Below are 18,180 nucleotides of genomic sequence, written 5' to 3' on the forward strand. Positions count from 1 at the left end.
AAACAACGACATACCCTCTTTATTCTACTTAAATGTAAAAAGTCAAAGGTAAGTGTCGACGAGAGTATGGGGAAATGGATTCTCTCATACATTGTTGGGGCATGGTTAAATATACAATCATACATCCACGATTTAGCAATCTGTGTAGCCAATAGAAATAATGAGGTAGTGCTGTACATTAACATGGAAAAGTCTCTAAGACACATTGTTCCAGTGGGAAAAGGCAATTCACATAGGAGAACATTTTGGAAGAATCTGCTGCAATTGACAGTCCATGGCTGCTGACTCTGTGGACTCATGAAGCCAAAGAATGAGGGAGACGCCAACACAAGCGGGAAAAAATCTTAAAACCATGTGGTAAGTGCAATGACAGAGAAGCCCAGAGGAGGTAAACCTAATGCAACTTTGGGAAGATGTGGGAGTTTTGGTCCAGGATGGCTCCCAGGAGGAGATGATGATCAAGCTGAGATAGGTATTAACTGGGTGGAGAGGAGGGGGAAGCATTCCAAGACGGGAGAACAGTAGGAACAATTCATGGAGGCAGGAAGGCTGTATACAGGGAACCAGGTTGCTAAATACTAAACTAGAGGCATGGATTGTAGCAGATGGGGCTAAACAGGTAGACAGAGTCCAGCGAGCCTTCCTACGTCATATTAGGTTTGAATATTTTTTTCTATGATGAAGAGCCACTGAAGACTTTTGAGTAGGGCAGGCGATCTGAAAAGAGATTAGAGGACAGTAGGATACAAGGCAGAGAGAACAGACAGGAGGTTACCACTGTCATTCCAAGAAGATGAATGTCTGAAAGGGAGGTTGGGATAGGGTGAGACTAGCTGGAATCAAAGGAGGGGAGGAAATCAAGGAATATCCAGTTGGTGCAATCTGTAGGAATTGTTAATGGGATGGATGTGGGAGGGGGAAGTGAGAAATGGGGAGGAGTCATGATTAGATATGCCCGGGCCTCTGGGGTGAGTGCGGGAGGGATGGTGAGCTGACTCAGAAGACCAGGAAAACTATACCTCGGGGAATCCAGTGATGGTTGCGAAAGGCATCTGGTATTGTCCTTCTACCACTGTCTTAAAAGGGATTCTAAAGGGATTTTCTTTCCCTTGTTCCTCCAGCCCTACACTTGCATTACTGGCCTAAGTGGATACTCACCAGCTGGCCGTGTCCATCATTACAGCCAAGTCTGAGAATTCCTGATTATACTTAGAGTCAGTGGAGCTGCTGACACAAACAGTCATTAGCAGACGACCCTTTTGGAACAAACTATGCTTTAAAATGTAAACTGGGGGGGGGGCGCGCATTTTCCTTGTGTTGTCCAGAAAGAACTTTCTCCTGCCTGAGCCTGGATTAATCATGAGAGAGCTTGTCAACATTCCACTGGTACATATTCTTACTTTGGTTGCGTTCAGCGGGACTGAGAAACTTCCAAAAGGTTGGTTTGAGCAATCTTGTCTTCTCTTGCTTTATCATAGTTCTGAGGTGCATGCGTGTGTTCCGATCATGACTGATTCATATTATGGCACGCTTGGGTTTTACTTGGTGAAGTAGGGGTGCAGTATATGGAGAGGGAAAAAACTGTATAAATAAGCAATTGATTGATGGTCTCCATTCTACTGCTATCCCTCCTCTGCTTAAGTTCTGCAATAAAAAGTTCAGCCTTTCAGTGAACGTGGAGCCCTCACTTATGGGGAAACATTAGCAGGTAGACTGCAAGTTATCGAGGTCAGTTTGTTTATGTGTATGTCAAACTTCAGGGTGGTCTAAATGGATGATGAAAACCTTTTCACATCAGGTTTGCCGGGAATATAATCAGCCGCACTCCCAGACATCCAGAGTGTTTTCTTCTGAACAAAAATCATTTCCATTTTCAGTTTCAGCTTTGCAAAACTCTTCATCAATATTTTAGTTCCTCCCACATTGGAATTAGAGAAAGACACACACAAGCGCCTATAAGATAAAAGCCTGAAGAACAATGGGTTCTCAATAACTTAGAGGCTGGAGCCATGATTTGGTTTGGCAAGAGACTGTGAAAGGTTTTTTTCAGAGCCTCTGGAATGTACCGGAAATAACACCACCTCAGGGGAAAGGAAAGCAACTTAAGAAACTGACAAACACCTGTTGCAGTAGCAAGAATGTCCACAGTTTCTGGCCAGCGTATTATGAAACTGAGACTAGGGTATTTCAAATCAGGAAGAAAGATAGGAAAATAGGTGACTTGTGAAGTGACTGGGGGCTTCATTGAAATCTTTTTACAAAGACACGAGAAAGCAGATTGAATGATACTACAGAGTTTTCAAATTAAATGTATTACAGTAGAGTAAAAAAGGTTCTGTGATTTATGACACACTCAAATGCATTATTTTCCCTTCATATTACTTTACCAAAGAACTGAACAGGTTTGTATTGTATAGATAAGTGAAGGTAATAAAATATATTGTATGTAGATGGGAAACATAGCTTAGATTTTGTGGTTCATTAGAATTTCTGGAACCACAAGGTCAAAATTCACATGCTAACAAGATAAGGCTTTCTTCACAAACAGTCGGATATCATAGACTTATGTTGTTTTGTTGCTTTCTTTTTCTATTTTACATGAGCAGAACAATATCTTCAAATGTATTTAAATGTCTAATTGTCAACTAATACTTTAAGGTAGCTCCAGATAAAAGAGAATCTAGATCTTTCCAAATAGCTAATAATAGCCAGAAAGACTTACCATTGGCTTCAGATTATTTTAATACTTCCTGATCATACAACGGATGTCCGGAAAGGCAGCACCTGGACGTCTGGACTTATGGATTGTTATAAATTTATTTGTGCTATTCTAAACCATGAAGTTACATAAAAATGACACGGTTAAATACTAAAATTTACTGAAATCCAGTCTTACAAGGAGCAGGACAATTGATTTTCTGGTCCAAATTAGAATCTCGTGCACAAAGAAAAACCAAACCCAACCTCCTAATTTATATTCTAGAAAGATAAGATTTGTAGCTTCCAAACTTTACAGGTGAAGCACACTGTTTATTTTGAAAACTTCAAAAATGGTGGCGTAAATGTAACAAAGCCAAAACCCTGACTTCTAAATAAAATAGCCAGATTGTTACCCCAACCTTGTTTATTTGTTCATAATTTATTTACTGCTTTAATTAGACTGTAAAATCAAAAAAATATTTTTGCCTAGCCTACTCAAAGGGAGTAGTTGAGTATTATTAAAAAATGTAAATTAATATGGGTTTAACATCAGCCTTAGCCAAAACACCAGGCCTGGAAGAGCAAACATTCATTAACTGCACTTACCAGTTCTGAAAATAAACATTATCATGAAAACACAATCCTTAAAATTTTAAATGTTGAAGTACATGGGATATATTGGTACAAAAAAACACATTAATATGTGATTATTTTAATACTATTGAAAGTAATGAAATTGTTCTACACAAAATATCTCTAGTTGTTTTCTCTATTCTTGGCAGAAGGCAATAATGGGAAGAGGCTTTCTAGATGGTATACCTTTTTCCTAAGTCCTTAGCGTGAATGAATCAAGCGTCTGCAGCATAATATATCACAAAATAAACTGACACAATTAAAATACTGCAAGAGTATTCCATGGGTTCTTTTCCAACCATCGGCATAGGAGTTCCTCAATAAAATTAATAACCAACTTTGTAGAATTAATAGTGTATCGTTATAGTTTTAATTCAGTTGATATTCCTAATATTCAAAGACAAAGGGAAAAGTCACTATGTTTCTGAATCATTTCAACTAGTAATACTTTCAGTCATGAGCTCAGTATCAAACCATAAGGCGGAAAATTTTATAAACTGTCATGTACGAAAATAGTCAACATTTCACTGAAGATTCGCCTTAACCACATTCTTCAATAATATTGAACGCTTTATCAGGGAGTATTAAGTGTATAGTGGGATTTTCTGTAGGAGTATAGTAGTTCATGTAAGCAGCCCTGAAATTGTTAACATGCTACGCACAAAGAACTCCCGTCCAAATTCCAGTTTTAAAATCACCCCATCACTACCATACCTAGAAGTTCTTGAGTCTCAAGTGATTTAACTTAAGGTATATTTTAGTAACTTCTTCTTCTAAATCATATGTCTACAGGGATAGAATTCACAAATTCGACATACGACTAAGTCAGATCAGGCACAGCTGTCATTGAAATCCAGGACACCAAGTCCCGGATGAATGTTTTATACTAACGTATATTGAAAGAGTAACTCACTCCACGTTTGCGGAAACACAGTTGCTTTAAATATTATTGACCTTAGAGAACAGAAAAAGAGCAGAAATGGCAAGATTTCTACCATATTTCGAAAGGTGAAGTAGGCAACTTCTCAGTGAAATAGGACATGAGATTATTGGGGGAAAGTGACAAGTAAGGGATGCCTAGAGGACCTCAAGGAAGTGGTCCCATTCAGGAAGATGAGAGAAGTGGATCCGATAATGTAGAAGGACCATATGTCCATGCTGAGGACCCGCTGGGACTGGAGACTGCACGCCCATCATGGTCCTGATCTGCACTGTTGTTTCACTTTATCCAACAATACTTGATGAACATATGAGCAGTGAAGACAGCTGGTTGGATTAGTTCAAGATTGGTACTTTCCAGGGTCAGTGCAGCTAAAGGACTAGAGAGTAAGGGAGCTGAGATTATCTGGCAACATACCGTGTCGTCTAGGTCAAATAATGAAGAAAGTGAAACAAGGATGTTGCAGGCCTGGAAGAGAATGTTACAATCGAGTTCCTTTTCTAGTCCCCGATGCCTTTCTGTGTGTCTTTAGGGAAAGCATGGAGTCACTGTAAGCCTCAGTTTTCTCCTAAGATGAAGGACCTACCAGTGCTCAACTTACAATGTTATGTACTGTGATAAGGACTGTCAATGATTGGTGGCGTGATCACTTCTGGGGAACAAGCACATTTTAGATGAGTCCCTATGAAATCATCTCTTAATCCCAAAGGAATGCCCCCCAGGAGAGGTCATTTCAGAAATTCTAACAGGCTGACCCAGAATTCCTACCTGCCTGTCCCCAGTGTCATTCCTGAAGGCAAGGACCAACAGTGTGTTCTGTGACAAAGAATTAATGATACGGTATTAATAAGTGAGATAACAATAATTATTGAGATGATCAATGAACCTTACAAGTTCCAAAGACATCATAATAAAAAATAACTTATGTTTGATTACATCACCAGCAGAATAAATGTGTCAGTTTCTAAGATTTGCCAAATGATGAGCAATACTGAACATCCTCTTTCTTTGGGGGATTTGAAAAATTTCCGACACCAAAGTGTTTTGTCATACTGATAAAACAATACTGTATTCATGATGTTAGAAAAGCATGAATGTGTTCCAAGTCTGAGCCCTAATTATACTAGAACAGAAAGGAGCAAATACACCTGACTTCTTTGTTTATTCAGACATTTGGTTATGTCCGTCAGCAGCTGGTCAATCAGAAGTTGGTATGTCAATGGCCATGTGCTAGAGCCCATAAAAGGGTAATATCATATCCTTCTCAGCAGCTAGTATTCAAGTTAAGTTACTCTTTGGGTCCAGAAAAGCATTGTGTTTATTTTCATGTATTTGTTGATCATGTGGTCCTTGGATTGAGGGAAGAAATAGTGTCCTAGTTTAAACAGGCCCTGGCTGAGATGAAAGCTGGATAGTAGAATGAAAGCAAACAGGAGACGGTCTGCTGAGTCAACAAATGTCATTAAATACAACTATGTGATTGTGCCAGTAAAAATCTGAAAGCAGATTTGTTTGGGTAATTTGGAATATGGGCAAAGTGGACTTAACTGACTATACTCTGCCTATAGGTATTGATATTGATATTGGTGTCAATCATGTTTTTCCCCTTTCTGTAACTAGTACCACACTGAAGACATGGTATAGCTTAGAGTTAAAAGATAGGTACTTTAAATCAAACTTAACTTTGAAGTTCAGTTCTATCACTTCCTGCTTTGGTTTTGTTTAGACAAGTTGTGGAACAATTCGTCGCCTTCATTCCTCATCTGCCAATGGGAATAATAAAAGTATCTGCCTTTACGTTTGTTGTGATACATAAATGAGAACATGAATGAAAAGTATAATGCATGGCTGATAGCAGGTTTTTAATTGGTTTTAGATGCTAAAATTATTAAAAACAGAATCAAATCTCACATGAAACTGTCATGCCACTGAACATTAAGGGAAGCTATTCTTAGTAAGAGCTCATGTATTTCTCCATGTCTAAGTTTATCAAGACATTCTAAGATTTACTTCTTTGATCTTAACTGATCTCAACAGAGTTTGTGTTGCCTCGTTGGAAAGATAATATCATGTCTGTTAACTCTGTCACTTCTGCATCTGCATGTTGAATGAGAAGAAACTAACGAATAAAGTTTGGAGTTTGGGGTAAAAATAATTCACAGCCATTAAGAATGATATTGAAAACACAAAATATACAAAAGTTTAAAAGAGAAAATCACCCACACTTCCAGGACTGTTAACATATTGATATATTTTCTTCCATTTTTTTCTACATATCCTAAAAAAAGATATCATAATAAGATTGTTTATGCAATTCTGCTCCCTGCCACTAAAGCATGAGCATATTTTATATCATCAATATCTTCAAAGTACCATTTGCAGTGACTGTGTAAATAGTATCCTGTTTAGATACAGTTGCTAATATATGTTGAACATTTGCCTCTCTGAGGAAAAAAAGGCCCTGATATGTTACATCTGTTGACTGCTGTAGTATAAATGCTCCAGTCACAGCCAGTTTCCAGGTACCAACAAACACTGAGTCGGGAGGAGATGTACAGTAGCACACCTACAATTTCTACAGACATTAGATGTAAATAACCACAAGAACATAGATAATAGTAAAATATAGAAAAATAATTAGAAAGTGATAAATGTTGAGTATTATTACTTTGTTTTTAACACAATTTATCTAATCAAATTTATATAATTTAGTTTCTAATAATGGCTCTATTCCATTATCTTGTTAAATTTCCGAAAAATTAACACTTGACTCTTGCAAGCCAGTACAAGCCAACTCCAGTACACCACAGCTAGAAGACAAAGCTGTGTGCCTAAATCTTCTTCCACTTTCACACAATTAGTACAATTTAGTACAATTAATCCATTTTTGTGCAGTGAAATTCATCTATATGCCTTTCCATTTGGGGATTATTTCCTTGGGATAGACTCCTAGAAGTATTATTGGTAATTTGCAGGTAATACAGAAACCAGGAGAACAACTAGATAGTTCAGGTTTCTGTCTCTAAATTGTAGAAATCAAATAACACAGAGTGTTCCATATGGACCAAGGACAATGTTAAATGCATTATGTATATTCACTTACTTCATCCTCATGACAAGCCTATGCGGTGGTTTTATTATCTCCGTCTACAGCTGAAGATGCCAAGGCAACTAGTTAAGTGAGTGGGAAGTAAGTGATGGAGCAGGGATTTGAATTCAAGTCCTGTGCTAGAAACTCTTACCGTCTAGTTCCTCAACAGGCTTTCTTTTTAAACAATGAAAGCATTCAATACTATCAGTTAACCATCATTACTTGCATCCCATGACCTTACTATAATATTTTTTGTTTTTTAATCTCTCAATATCTATGTGATTATGCAACTGATTGCTTATTTCATTCATTAGTTGTTTAGAAAAATCTGCTTGCTTTCTTAAGAGACTGACTTTCTCAAACTTTGTTATCAATTACAAATTTGCTTCCACTGCATTGGAAAATTAACCTTTCTGTGGCCTTCTGATTTATGTCCTATAATTTTTTATTACAAAGATAATATATATTAATTTTATATTTTTTTTAAATATTATATAGTATTTTCCTGTAATACTTTGCTGTAAGGTATGGCAAAACAAAAATACAAAATTCCACACAATGCTCACAACTAGGAGGTAAATGATTATAACATTTTGCTGCTCATTCATTTTTCCACTCTCGTGTGTGTGTGTGTGTGTGTGTAATTTTCTTTAAAAATTTAGTAGCCTGTAACTTCATTGTAATATCTTCTGGTAATAGTAACTTTAGTTTGAATCTATATTTTTAAATAATTAAGCTTCATGATTGTTGTATCTTCCTGATGGATTGTTCCTTTTATCATTAAGTAGTATTTCTCTTCATTCTTTAGAGGCTTACTTATCACCTTATATTCCATTTTTTCTTATATTAGTACTACTTTATTGCTTTATCACTTTCTTTTGTTTACTTCGTATATATTTTCCATTCTCTTTATATCCAATGTTTCTGTTTTAATTTATTTAGGCATGTCTTTTGTGTTTTTTAATCCTGTATGATAGTGTCTGTCTTTCCATAGATCAGTTTATACCATGGGTGTTTACTGTGATTTCTGATATATTTGGCCATGTTTCTTCCACATTAATTTGTGTCTTCTGTTAACTATACCTTCTCTTGGCTTATTTATCCTTTTCTGCTTCTTCATCATTTTTTTTTTAATTGATACAGTTCTAGTCTCTTTTTTCTTCTGCTACTCTGCAAGTTTTGGGTTTTAATCTATTATTTTAGTGGTAAGCATTAATGAAATTTTAACAATATATTTTCTCCCCATGTTTAGAGTTATTCAGTGTTTCTGTCATCTTCCTGCTTATGGTAAAGAACTTAGGATGTTTTAACAAATCTGCTGAACTTCTTCCCTAAACTTTCATCTTATAATTGTTTGTCTAGAATTCTAGTTCCATTTTTATAAACACAAAAATTATTGACTTTAAAAAATATATATTCCACAGTGTCTAAAACTGCAATTATATTTTACCACCATCTATGCTAACTACAGTTTCTCATCACTGGCCCCTTTCTTTTGGGTACAAGTTATTTCTCATGGAGTTTATATACTTTTAGTAACTGTTTCAGAGAAGGTCTCAGTGGTAAATACTCTCAGTATTTGTCTGTGTATTTACTTTGTCTTCATTTAAAAAAAAATGATTATCTAAGCTGGCTATAGAATTCCAGACTAACAGTTATTTTTTTCTCAGCCTTTTAAAAATACTGGTCCATTGCCTTTTGGTATCAATTGTTGCCAAATAATATCAGGTTAGCCTAACTGGCATTCTTCTTAAGGTGATTGATCTTTTCTTTCTAGTAAGGTTTAAGATTTTCTTTATCTTAAATTTTCTACAGTTTTAATCCAGTGTATCTAAGGATGAATTTATTTTTCTTTATCTGGCTCGATGCTTAGTGGAAACTTTCAATGTGAATATTTCTGCTTTTTTTTTCACTTTTGAAAATGATCAGTAATTTATCCCTTTACATATTACTTCTGTGCCATTTCTTCTAGTTTATTTTTTTTGGAACTTCTATTAGAAGTTTATTAGTGCCTGTCTGTTTTTATGTCTCTTAACTATTCTTTAATACTTTTAATTTCTTTATTTCTTTGTACAGCATTCTGTATATATTAATGGTCATTTTAGTGCAAAGTTGGGAAAAGGGGGGCCTTGCTGCCTAGATATAAAATATAAAAGACGTCATTTCACCTAAAAATTCTGCCTTCTTCTTTCACCTACTTTCTCTCAACCTTTTAAAAAATTTATGCCTTTTATAAAGGCCTCAGTAATAGAGTTTGGTTCATTTAAACAATACATTAGTCAGTGTGCTAGCCCTCCAGATAGAGAGACGTCTGAGACATGGTCCCTGACCCAAAGCTTAAGGATTTTATAACTGAGTGTGGGACAAAGACATAAATCATTCTAATAGCATCTGTGTGGCAAGTGCTATGAGTGACATATATAGGATGACCCAAGGTTAAAGAAAAGGGCATTTGGTTCTATCTAGGAAGTCAGGGAGATTGCGAGGAGATGATGCTTAAACTGGACCTTAAGAAAAGAATAACACTTACGAAAGAGATATGGGCTAAGTGGACACTCCCAACCACCGTTTCCCTTACTCTCAGCCAATGAGTTTACCACTGAGTTTAATGAAAAAATATGTTTCATTTAGATACGGGATGTTTTTTTTTTTTTTTTTGGCTGTACGCGGGCCTCTCACTGTTGTGGCCTCTCCCGTCGCGGAGCACAGGCTCCGGACGCGCAGGCTCAGCGGCCATGGCTCACGGGCCCAGCCGCTCCACGGCATGTGGGATCCTCCCGGACCAGGGCACGAACCCGCGTCCCCTGCATCGGCAGGCGGACTCTCAACCACTGCGCCACCAGGGAAGCCCTGGATGCATTTTTTAATGACCAATGTGCCAGTTTTTTCCTCTTGTTTTATGGGGCTGTCACCCCCTACCCTGCATCTAACATATTGCTCACACTACTTACTTGGCTTTCCTAGGCACCTTGCATTTTAACTAAAATGACCATATAATTTACTGTCCAAACTCAGGTATTTTTGGAGTATGGGGGTACTATTAACAATTATGCCAGGATAGCAGGCATAACTGATTATTATAACTGATCATTTTATGTATCTATCCTACCTTACCATCTAGATTGTGGACTCTTACCAGGCAGAGATGTGCTTTACACATCTTTTTGCTTCTAGTCAACCCAGTGCCTGCTCCATGAAAAATCGTAAATAAATCTTTGATAAATAATAATAACAAAGCAGTGATGATGATAATTACTTTAAATCAGATTATAAAATGGGGTAGATTTTCAGACTCACCCAAATACAGGTGCCGGCACTTTCTCACACCATCAAACCCTTGAGGTGACCAGGACCTCACCCCTTTGTTTTGGTGGGATTCACAGATTTGTAAATTGAAGTGGGGTGCATCCCTTTACCAACACATTCTCATCCTTCTTAACTTCTCTTTCCTCCCCAATTCTTCTAAGCCAGGTGACCCTCATTTCATGGAGGTGGGAGGAGAGAGGGACCATGTTTATGGCCTCTCTTCCTTTTGTCTTTCTTTTTGTCACACACACACACACACACACACACACACACACACACACACACCAAGCAAAAACAAACAAACAAAACCCCCAGCTTTATTGAGATATAATTCACATACCAGTCTCTTTGGGTAAAGTATACGGTTCACAGAGCTGTGCATTCATCATCATCATCGATTTTAGAACATTCTTATTACACCTATTTGAAATCCTGCATTCCTTAGCCATAGATTACTCCCTAATCTCTCCACCCAATTCCTAGACAATCACTCATGTATTTTCTGTCTCTACAGATAATGACTATTCTGGATATTTTATATAAATGAAATTGTACAGTATGTCGTTCTTGTGACTGGCTTCTTTCACTTAGTTTATTGTTTCCAAGTCTCATCCATGTTGTAGCATGTATCAGTACTTTGTTTCTTCTTATTGTCAAATAATATTTCGTTGAATGGATATACCACATTTTGTTTATCCATTAATCTGTTGGCAGGCACTTGGGTTGCTCCACCTTTTGGCTACTATGAGTAATGTTGCTTTGAATGTGGGTGGACAAATATCTACCTGAGTCTCTGCTTTCAGTTCTTTTGGGCATATATCCAGAAGTGGAATTGCTGGATCATATATTAATTCTATGCTTATCTGAGGAACCACCATCCTGTTTTCCACAGTGGCTGTGCCATTTTATGTTCCCACCAACAATGCACAAAGGTTCTAATTTTTCCACATCCTTGCCAGTATTTGTTGTTATATTTCTTTTTTATTATAACCATTCTAGTGTGTGTAAACTAGTATCTTACTGAGGTTTTGGTTTGCACTTCCTTAATAGCTAATGATGTTGAGCATCTTTTTACATGCTTGTTGTCCATCCGTATACATTCTTTGGAGACAGGTCAGTTCAGATCCTTTGCTCATTTGTTGTTTGGGTTGTCTTTTTATTATTGGGTCTTTTTCTAATCTACTCATAATGCAGATGTGAATTCTTTATAAATCTGATGAATCTTCACCTTCAAAGCCTCTCATTTACAGGAGCCCCCTTCTAAGACCTCTGGTGGTTTCTAGCAATGTGTTCATATAAACATATGTTTTAACAAAATTTGGGGAAAATTGTTTTTCAACAGGAATTGTTAAGATTGCTTTCTCTTTTCACTTGGACTTCCCTTCAGTGACACTTCCCTTCAAGTTGATTGGTGTTAGGGAGGCAACAGACATTTTGTATTAATAATTTTATATATTTTTTCTTAAAAAGGACACCTAAATTATATAACTTTGGACTTCACAAAACCTGGATCTGCCTCTACCCATATATAATAAATCTAAGTCCGACTCTCCTGAGAGCCTTCTCTTTTGATCTCAAATGCCTACTTTAGAAGTAGCAACAAAATCCTCTGCACAAAATTTTTCCTTCCTTTTGGCAAATTTCTACTATGGGGAAATGTCATTCTCATTCAGGTATGTGGTGGCCTCTGACTACTTACAGAAGAGTTAGGAAGCAGTACTGTAGAATGCTCTCGTTTGATTTCTCCTCTCCTTTCAGCCCCTGTCATCACCACTCCTCTTGAAACAGTGGATGCCTTAGTTGAAGAAGTGGCTACTTTCATGTGTGCAGTGGAATCCTATCCTCAGCCTGAAATTTCCTGGACCAGAAATAAAATTCTCATTAAGTAAGTATTCTGCCTTTTTCCAGCAAGAATGCCCAAGGCTGCCTTGTGATTTATCTTTGTCATAAATGTAATCACAGCTCTGGCAGTACTAAAGTTCACCTTCTAGAATACGTAAAATGCAAATTTCCTCATTTTATAAATGTAAGATCTGAACTTCAGTGAGGTTGAGAGAATTGCCCAACATAAAGTGATTTAACTGATATGGGGAAGTCAGGGTTATTTCATGGATCCCAGGTTAGGACCTAGAAGAAGTTTCACAGTAATTAGGAAACACCATGATATCCTAATTCTGGGGATACATGTTCCAGGACACTCTGGGGAGTTAATAGGGACTAGCCTCATTTCCTGTACTTCTAATATCTCAATCAAGTGATGCATGTGGTCTAGGAATCTGACCTCTAGGTGACCATGACTTTTTCTTTTGAAAGTCAGAAAGGACTCTTGATGTATATAGTGAGGTAGCCTCTCAAACAGATAAAATTTCTACTTGGCACATAAAGGTGAGGCTATCCTTTCCCCATTACAATAGCTATCTGATCAAAAATACTCTAAAAATCTGTAACAAATATAACCACTGGCTTTCTAGCAGGCCACATAGCTTGCCTTAGGACTAGAGCATTTAACTCCTCCGCAAACTTGAACTTGAACTCCACATCCATTAACTTGGATGGGGAAAAATTACATCTTTGTTTTCACTAAGCTCCAATTGAAATTTATCATTTCCTTCTACTATATATGTTGTAATGTGGGAAACTATCCTGGGCTGCAGAAGCCTTCAAGTACTCTACCAGGCAAGCTATCCCAGAAGTCCTGGAATAGGAAGGCTCACAGACCAAATTAAGATGCCTGAAATACAGTTTATTAAATAAATTTAAAATACATAGATAGAGAAAGCAATGGAAACTACCAGAGGGTTTCTATAGGTGTGCGCTCTGTTCGCGATGTTTCTGTTTGGCTGAACGCTTCCCTAAGCCGTGTGGCTGACAGGGTCTTGGTGCTCTGGCCTGTTGTGCTGAGTTCAGGACATTGGACCACCAGAGACCTCCAGGCCCCATGTAATATCAATTGGCGAGAGGTATCCCAGAGATCTCTGTCCCAATGCTAAGACCCAGCTCCACCCAATGGCCAGCAAGCTCCAGTCTGGATACCCCATGCCACACAACTAGCAAGACAGGAACACAAGCACACCCATTAGCAGGGAGGCTGCCTAAAATCACACTAAGTTAACGACACCCCAAAACACACCACTGGACACAGCTCTGCCCAACAGAAAGACAAGATAGAGCCCCATCCACCAGAACACAGGAACCAGTCCCCTCCACCAGGAAGCCTACACAAGTCACTGAACCTTACCGACTGGGGGCAGACACCAAAAGCAATGGGAGCTACGAAACTGCAGCCTGTGAAAAGGAAGCCCCAAACACAGTAAGTTAAGCAAAATGAGAAGACAGAGAAATATGCAGCAGATGAAGGAGCAAGGTAGAAACCCACCAGACCAAACAAATGAAGAGGAAATAGGCAGTCTGCCTGAAAAAGAATTCAGAGTAATGATAGTAAAGATGATCCAAAATCTTGGAAATAGAATGGAGAAAATACAAGAAACATTTAACAAGGAACTAGAAGTACTAAAGAGCAAACAAACAGTGATGAACAACACAATAAATGAAATTAAAAATTCTCTAGAAGGAATCAATAGCAGAATAACTGAGGCAGAAGAACGGATAAGTGACCTGGAAGATAAAATAGTGGAAATAACTACTGCAGAGCAAAATTTTAAAAAATGAATAAAAAGAACTGAGGACAGTCTCAGAGACCTCTGGGACAACATTAAATGCTCCAACATTCAAATGATAGGGTCCCAGAAGAAGAAGAGAAAAAGAAAGGGTCTGAGAAAATATTTTAAGAGATTATAGTTGAAAACTTCCCTAACATGGGAAAGGAAATAGTCAAGTCCAGGAGGCACAGAGAGTCCCATACAGGGTAAATCCAAGGAGAAACATGCCAACACACATATTAATCAAACTATCAAAAATTAAATACAAAGAAAAAATATTAAAAGCAGCAAGGGAAAAGCAACAAATAACATAAAGGGAATATGCATAACATTAACAGCTGACCTTTCAGCAGAAACTCTGCAATCCAGAAGGGAGTGGCAGGACATATTTAAAGTGATGAAAGGGAAAAACCTACAACCAAGATTACTCTACCCAGCAAGGATCTCATTCAGATTCAACGGAGAAATTAAAACCTTTACAGACAAGTAAAAGCTAAGAGAATTCAGCACCAGCAAACCAGCTTTACAGCACATGCTAAAGGAACTTCTCTAGGCAGGAAACACCAGAGAAGGAAAAGGCCTAGAAAAACAAACCCAAAACAGTTAAGAAAATGGTAATAGGAACATATATATTGATAATTACCTTAAATATAAATGGATTAAATGCTCCAACCAAAAGACAAAGACTGGCTGAATGGATACAAAAACAAGACCCATTATGTGCTGTCTACAAGAGACCCACTACAGACCTAGGGACACATACAGACTGAAAGTGAGGGGATGGAAAAAGATATTCCATGCAAATGCCAATCAAAAGAAAGCTGGAGTAGCAATTCTCATATCAGACAATATAGACTTTAAAACAAACACTTTTACAAGAGAAAAGAAGGACACTACAGAATGATCAAGGGATCAATCCAAGAAGAAGATATAACAATGGTAAATATTTATGCACCCAACGTAGGAGCACCTCAATACATAAGGCTAATGCTAACAGCCATAAAAGGGGAAATCAACAGTAACACAATCATAGTAGGGGACTTTAACACCCCACTTTCACCAACGGACAGATCATCCAAAATGAAAATAAATAAGGAAACACAAGCTTTAAATGACACATTAAATAAGAGGGACTTAATTGATTTTTATAGGACATTCCATCCAAAAACAACAGAATAGACTTTCTTCTCAAGTGCTCATGGAACATTCTCCAGGATAGACCATATCTTGGGTCACAAATCAAGCCTTGGTAAATTTAAGAAAATAGAAATCCTATCAAGCACCTTTTCTGACCACAATGCTATGAGAATAGATATCAATTACAGGAAAAAAGTCTGTAAAAAATACAAACACATAGAGGCTAAACAATACACTACTTAATAACCAAGAGATCACTGAAGAAATCAAAGAGGAAATCAAAAAATACCTAGAAACAAATGACAATGAAAACATGACAATCCAAAACCTACGGGATGCAGCAAAAGCAGTTCTAAGAGGGAAGTTTATAGCAATACAATCCTACCTCGAGAAACTAGAAACATCTCAAATAAACAACCTCACCTTACACCTAAAGCAATTAGAGAAAGAAGAACAAAAAATCCCCAAAGTTAACAGAAGGAAAGAAATCATAAAGATCAAATCAGAAATAAATGAAAAAGAAATGAAGGAAACAACAGCAAAGATCAATAAAACTAAAAGCTGGTTCTTTGAAAAGATAAACACAATTGATAAGCCACTAGCCAGATTCATCAAGAAAAAAAAGGGAGAAGACTCAAATCAACACAATTAGAAATGAAAAAGGAGAAGTAACAACTGACACTGCAGAAATACAAAGGATCATGAGAGATTACTACAAGCAACTATATGCCAATAAAATGGAAAACCTAGAAGAAATGGACAAATTCTTAGCAAAGCACAACCTTCCAATACTGAACCAGGAAGAAACAGAAAATATAAACAGACCAATCACAAGCACTGAAATTGAAACTGTGATTACAAATCTTCCAACACACAAAAGCCCAGGACCAGATGGCTTCAGAGGCGAATTCTATCAAACATTTAGAGAAGAGCTAACACCTATCCTTCTCAAACTATTCCAAAATATAGCAGAGGGAGGAACACTCCCAAACTCATTCTAAGAGGCCACCCTCACCCTAATACCAAAACCAGACAAAGATGTCACAAAAAAAGAAAACTACAGGCCAATATCACTGATGAACATAGATGCAAAAATCCTCAACAAAATACTAGCAAACAGAATCCAACATCACATTAAAAGGATCATACACCATGATCAAGTGGGGTTTATCCCAGGAATGCAAGGATTCTTCAATATATGCAAATCAAGCAATGTGATACACCATATTAACAAACTGAAGAATAAAAACCATATGATCATCTCAACAGATGCAGAAGAAGCTTTTGACAAAACTCAACACCCATTTATGATAAAAAACCCTCCAGAACGTAGGCATAGAGGGAACTTACCTCAACGTAATAAAGGCCATATATGACAAGCCCACAGCCAACATCATTCTCAGTGGTGAAAAACTGAAACCATTTCCTCTAAGATCAGGAACAAGACAAGGTTGCCCACTCTCACCACTGTTATTCAACATAGTTTTGGAAATTTTAGCTACAGCAATCAGAAGAAAAAGAAATAAAAGGAATCCACATCGGAAAAGAAGTAGAGCTGTCACTGTTTACAGATGACATGATACTATACAGAGAGAATCCTAAAGATGCTACCAGAAAACTACTAGAGCTAATCAATGAATTTGGTAAAGTAGCAGGATACAAAATTAATGCACAGAAATCCCTTGCATTCCTATACACTAATGATGAAAATATGAAAGAGAAATTAAAGAAACACTCCCATTTACCACTGCAGCAAAAAGAATAAAATACCTAGGAACAAACCTACCCAAGGAGACAAAAGACCTGTACGCAGAAAACTATAAAACACTGATGAAAGAAATTAAAGATGATACAAACAGATGGAGAGATATACCATGTTCTTGGATTGGAGGAATCAGCATTGTGAAAATTACTATGCTACCCAAAGCAATCTACAGATCCAATGCAATCTCTGTCAAACTACCAATGGCATTTTTCACAGAACTGGAACAAAAAATTTCACAATTTGTATGGAAACACAAAAGACCCCGAATAGCCAAAGCAATCTTGAGGAAGAAAAATGGAGCTGGAGGAATCAGGCTCCTGACTTCAGACTATACTACAGAGCTACAGTAATCAAGACAGTATGGTACTGGCACAAAAACAGAAATATAGATCAATGGAACAGGATAGAAAGCCCAGAGATAAACCCATGCACATATGATCACCTTATCTTTGATAAAGGAGGCAAGAATATACAGTGGAGAAAAGACAGCTTCTTCAATAAGGGGTGCTGGGAAAACTGGACAGCTGCATGTAAAAGAATGAAATTAGAACACTCCCTAACACCATGCACAAAAATAAACTCAAAATGGATTGAAGACCTAAATGTAAGGCCAGACACTATCAAACTCTTAGAGGGAAACAGGAAGAACACTCTTTGACATAAATCACAGCAAGAACATTTTTACCCATCTCCTTGAGAAATGGAAATAAAAACAAAAATAAACAAATGGGACCTAATGAAACTTAAAAGCTTTTGCACAGCAAAGGAAACCATAAACAAGACCAAAAGACAACCTTCAGAATGGTAGAAAATATCTGCAAACGAAGCAACTGACAAAGGATTAATCTCCAAAATATACAAGCAGCTCATGCAACTCAGTATCAATAAAACAAAAAACCCTATCCAAAAATGGGCAGAAGACCTAAATAGACATTTCTCCAAAGAAGAT

General features: G+C 37.2%; 1 protein-coding gene across 5 annotated transcripts in view; it reads left to right on the forward strand.

The window, feature by feature from the left end:
• The first annotated feature begins 1,359 nt into the window (after positions 1-1,359).
• Positions 1,360-18,180, forward strand: part of MUSK (muscle associated receptor tyrosine kinase) — a 91,350-nt gene continuing 74,529 nt past the window's right edge. For all 5 annotated transcript variants that reach the window (XM_065879062.1, XM_065879065.1, XM_065879063.1 and 2 more), the window contains exons 1-2: positions 1,360-1,438; positions 12,429-12,555. In XM_065879062.1, the coding sequence (XP_065735134.1) occupies positions 1,360-1,438; positions 12,429-12,555 (206 nt within the window). The remainder of the gene's footprint in view (positions 1,439-12,428; positions 12,556-18,180) is intronic.

This window comes from Phocoena phocoena, chromosome 6 (assembly GCF_963924675.1).
Source record: "Phocoena phocoena chromosome 6, mPhoPho1.1, whole genome shotgun sequence".
Lineage (NCBI taxonomy): Eukaryota > Metazoa > Chordata > Mammalia > Artiodactyla > Phocoenidae > Phocoena > Phocoena phocoena.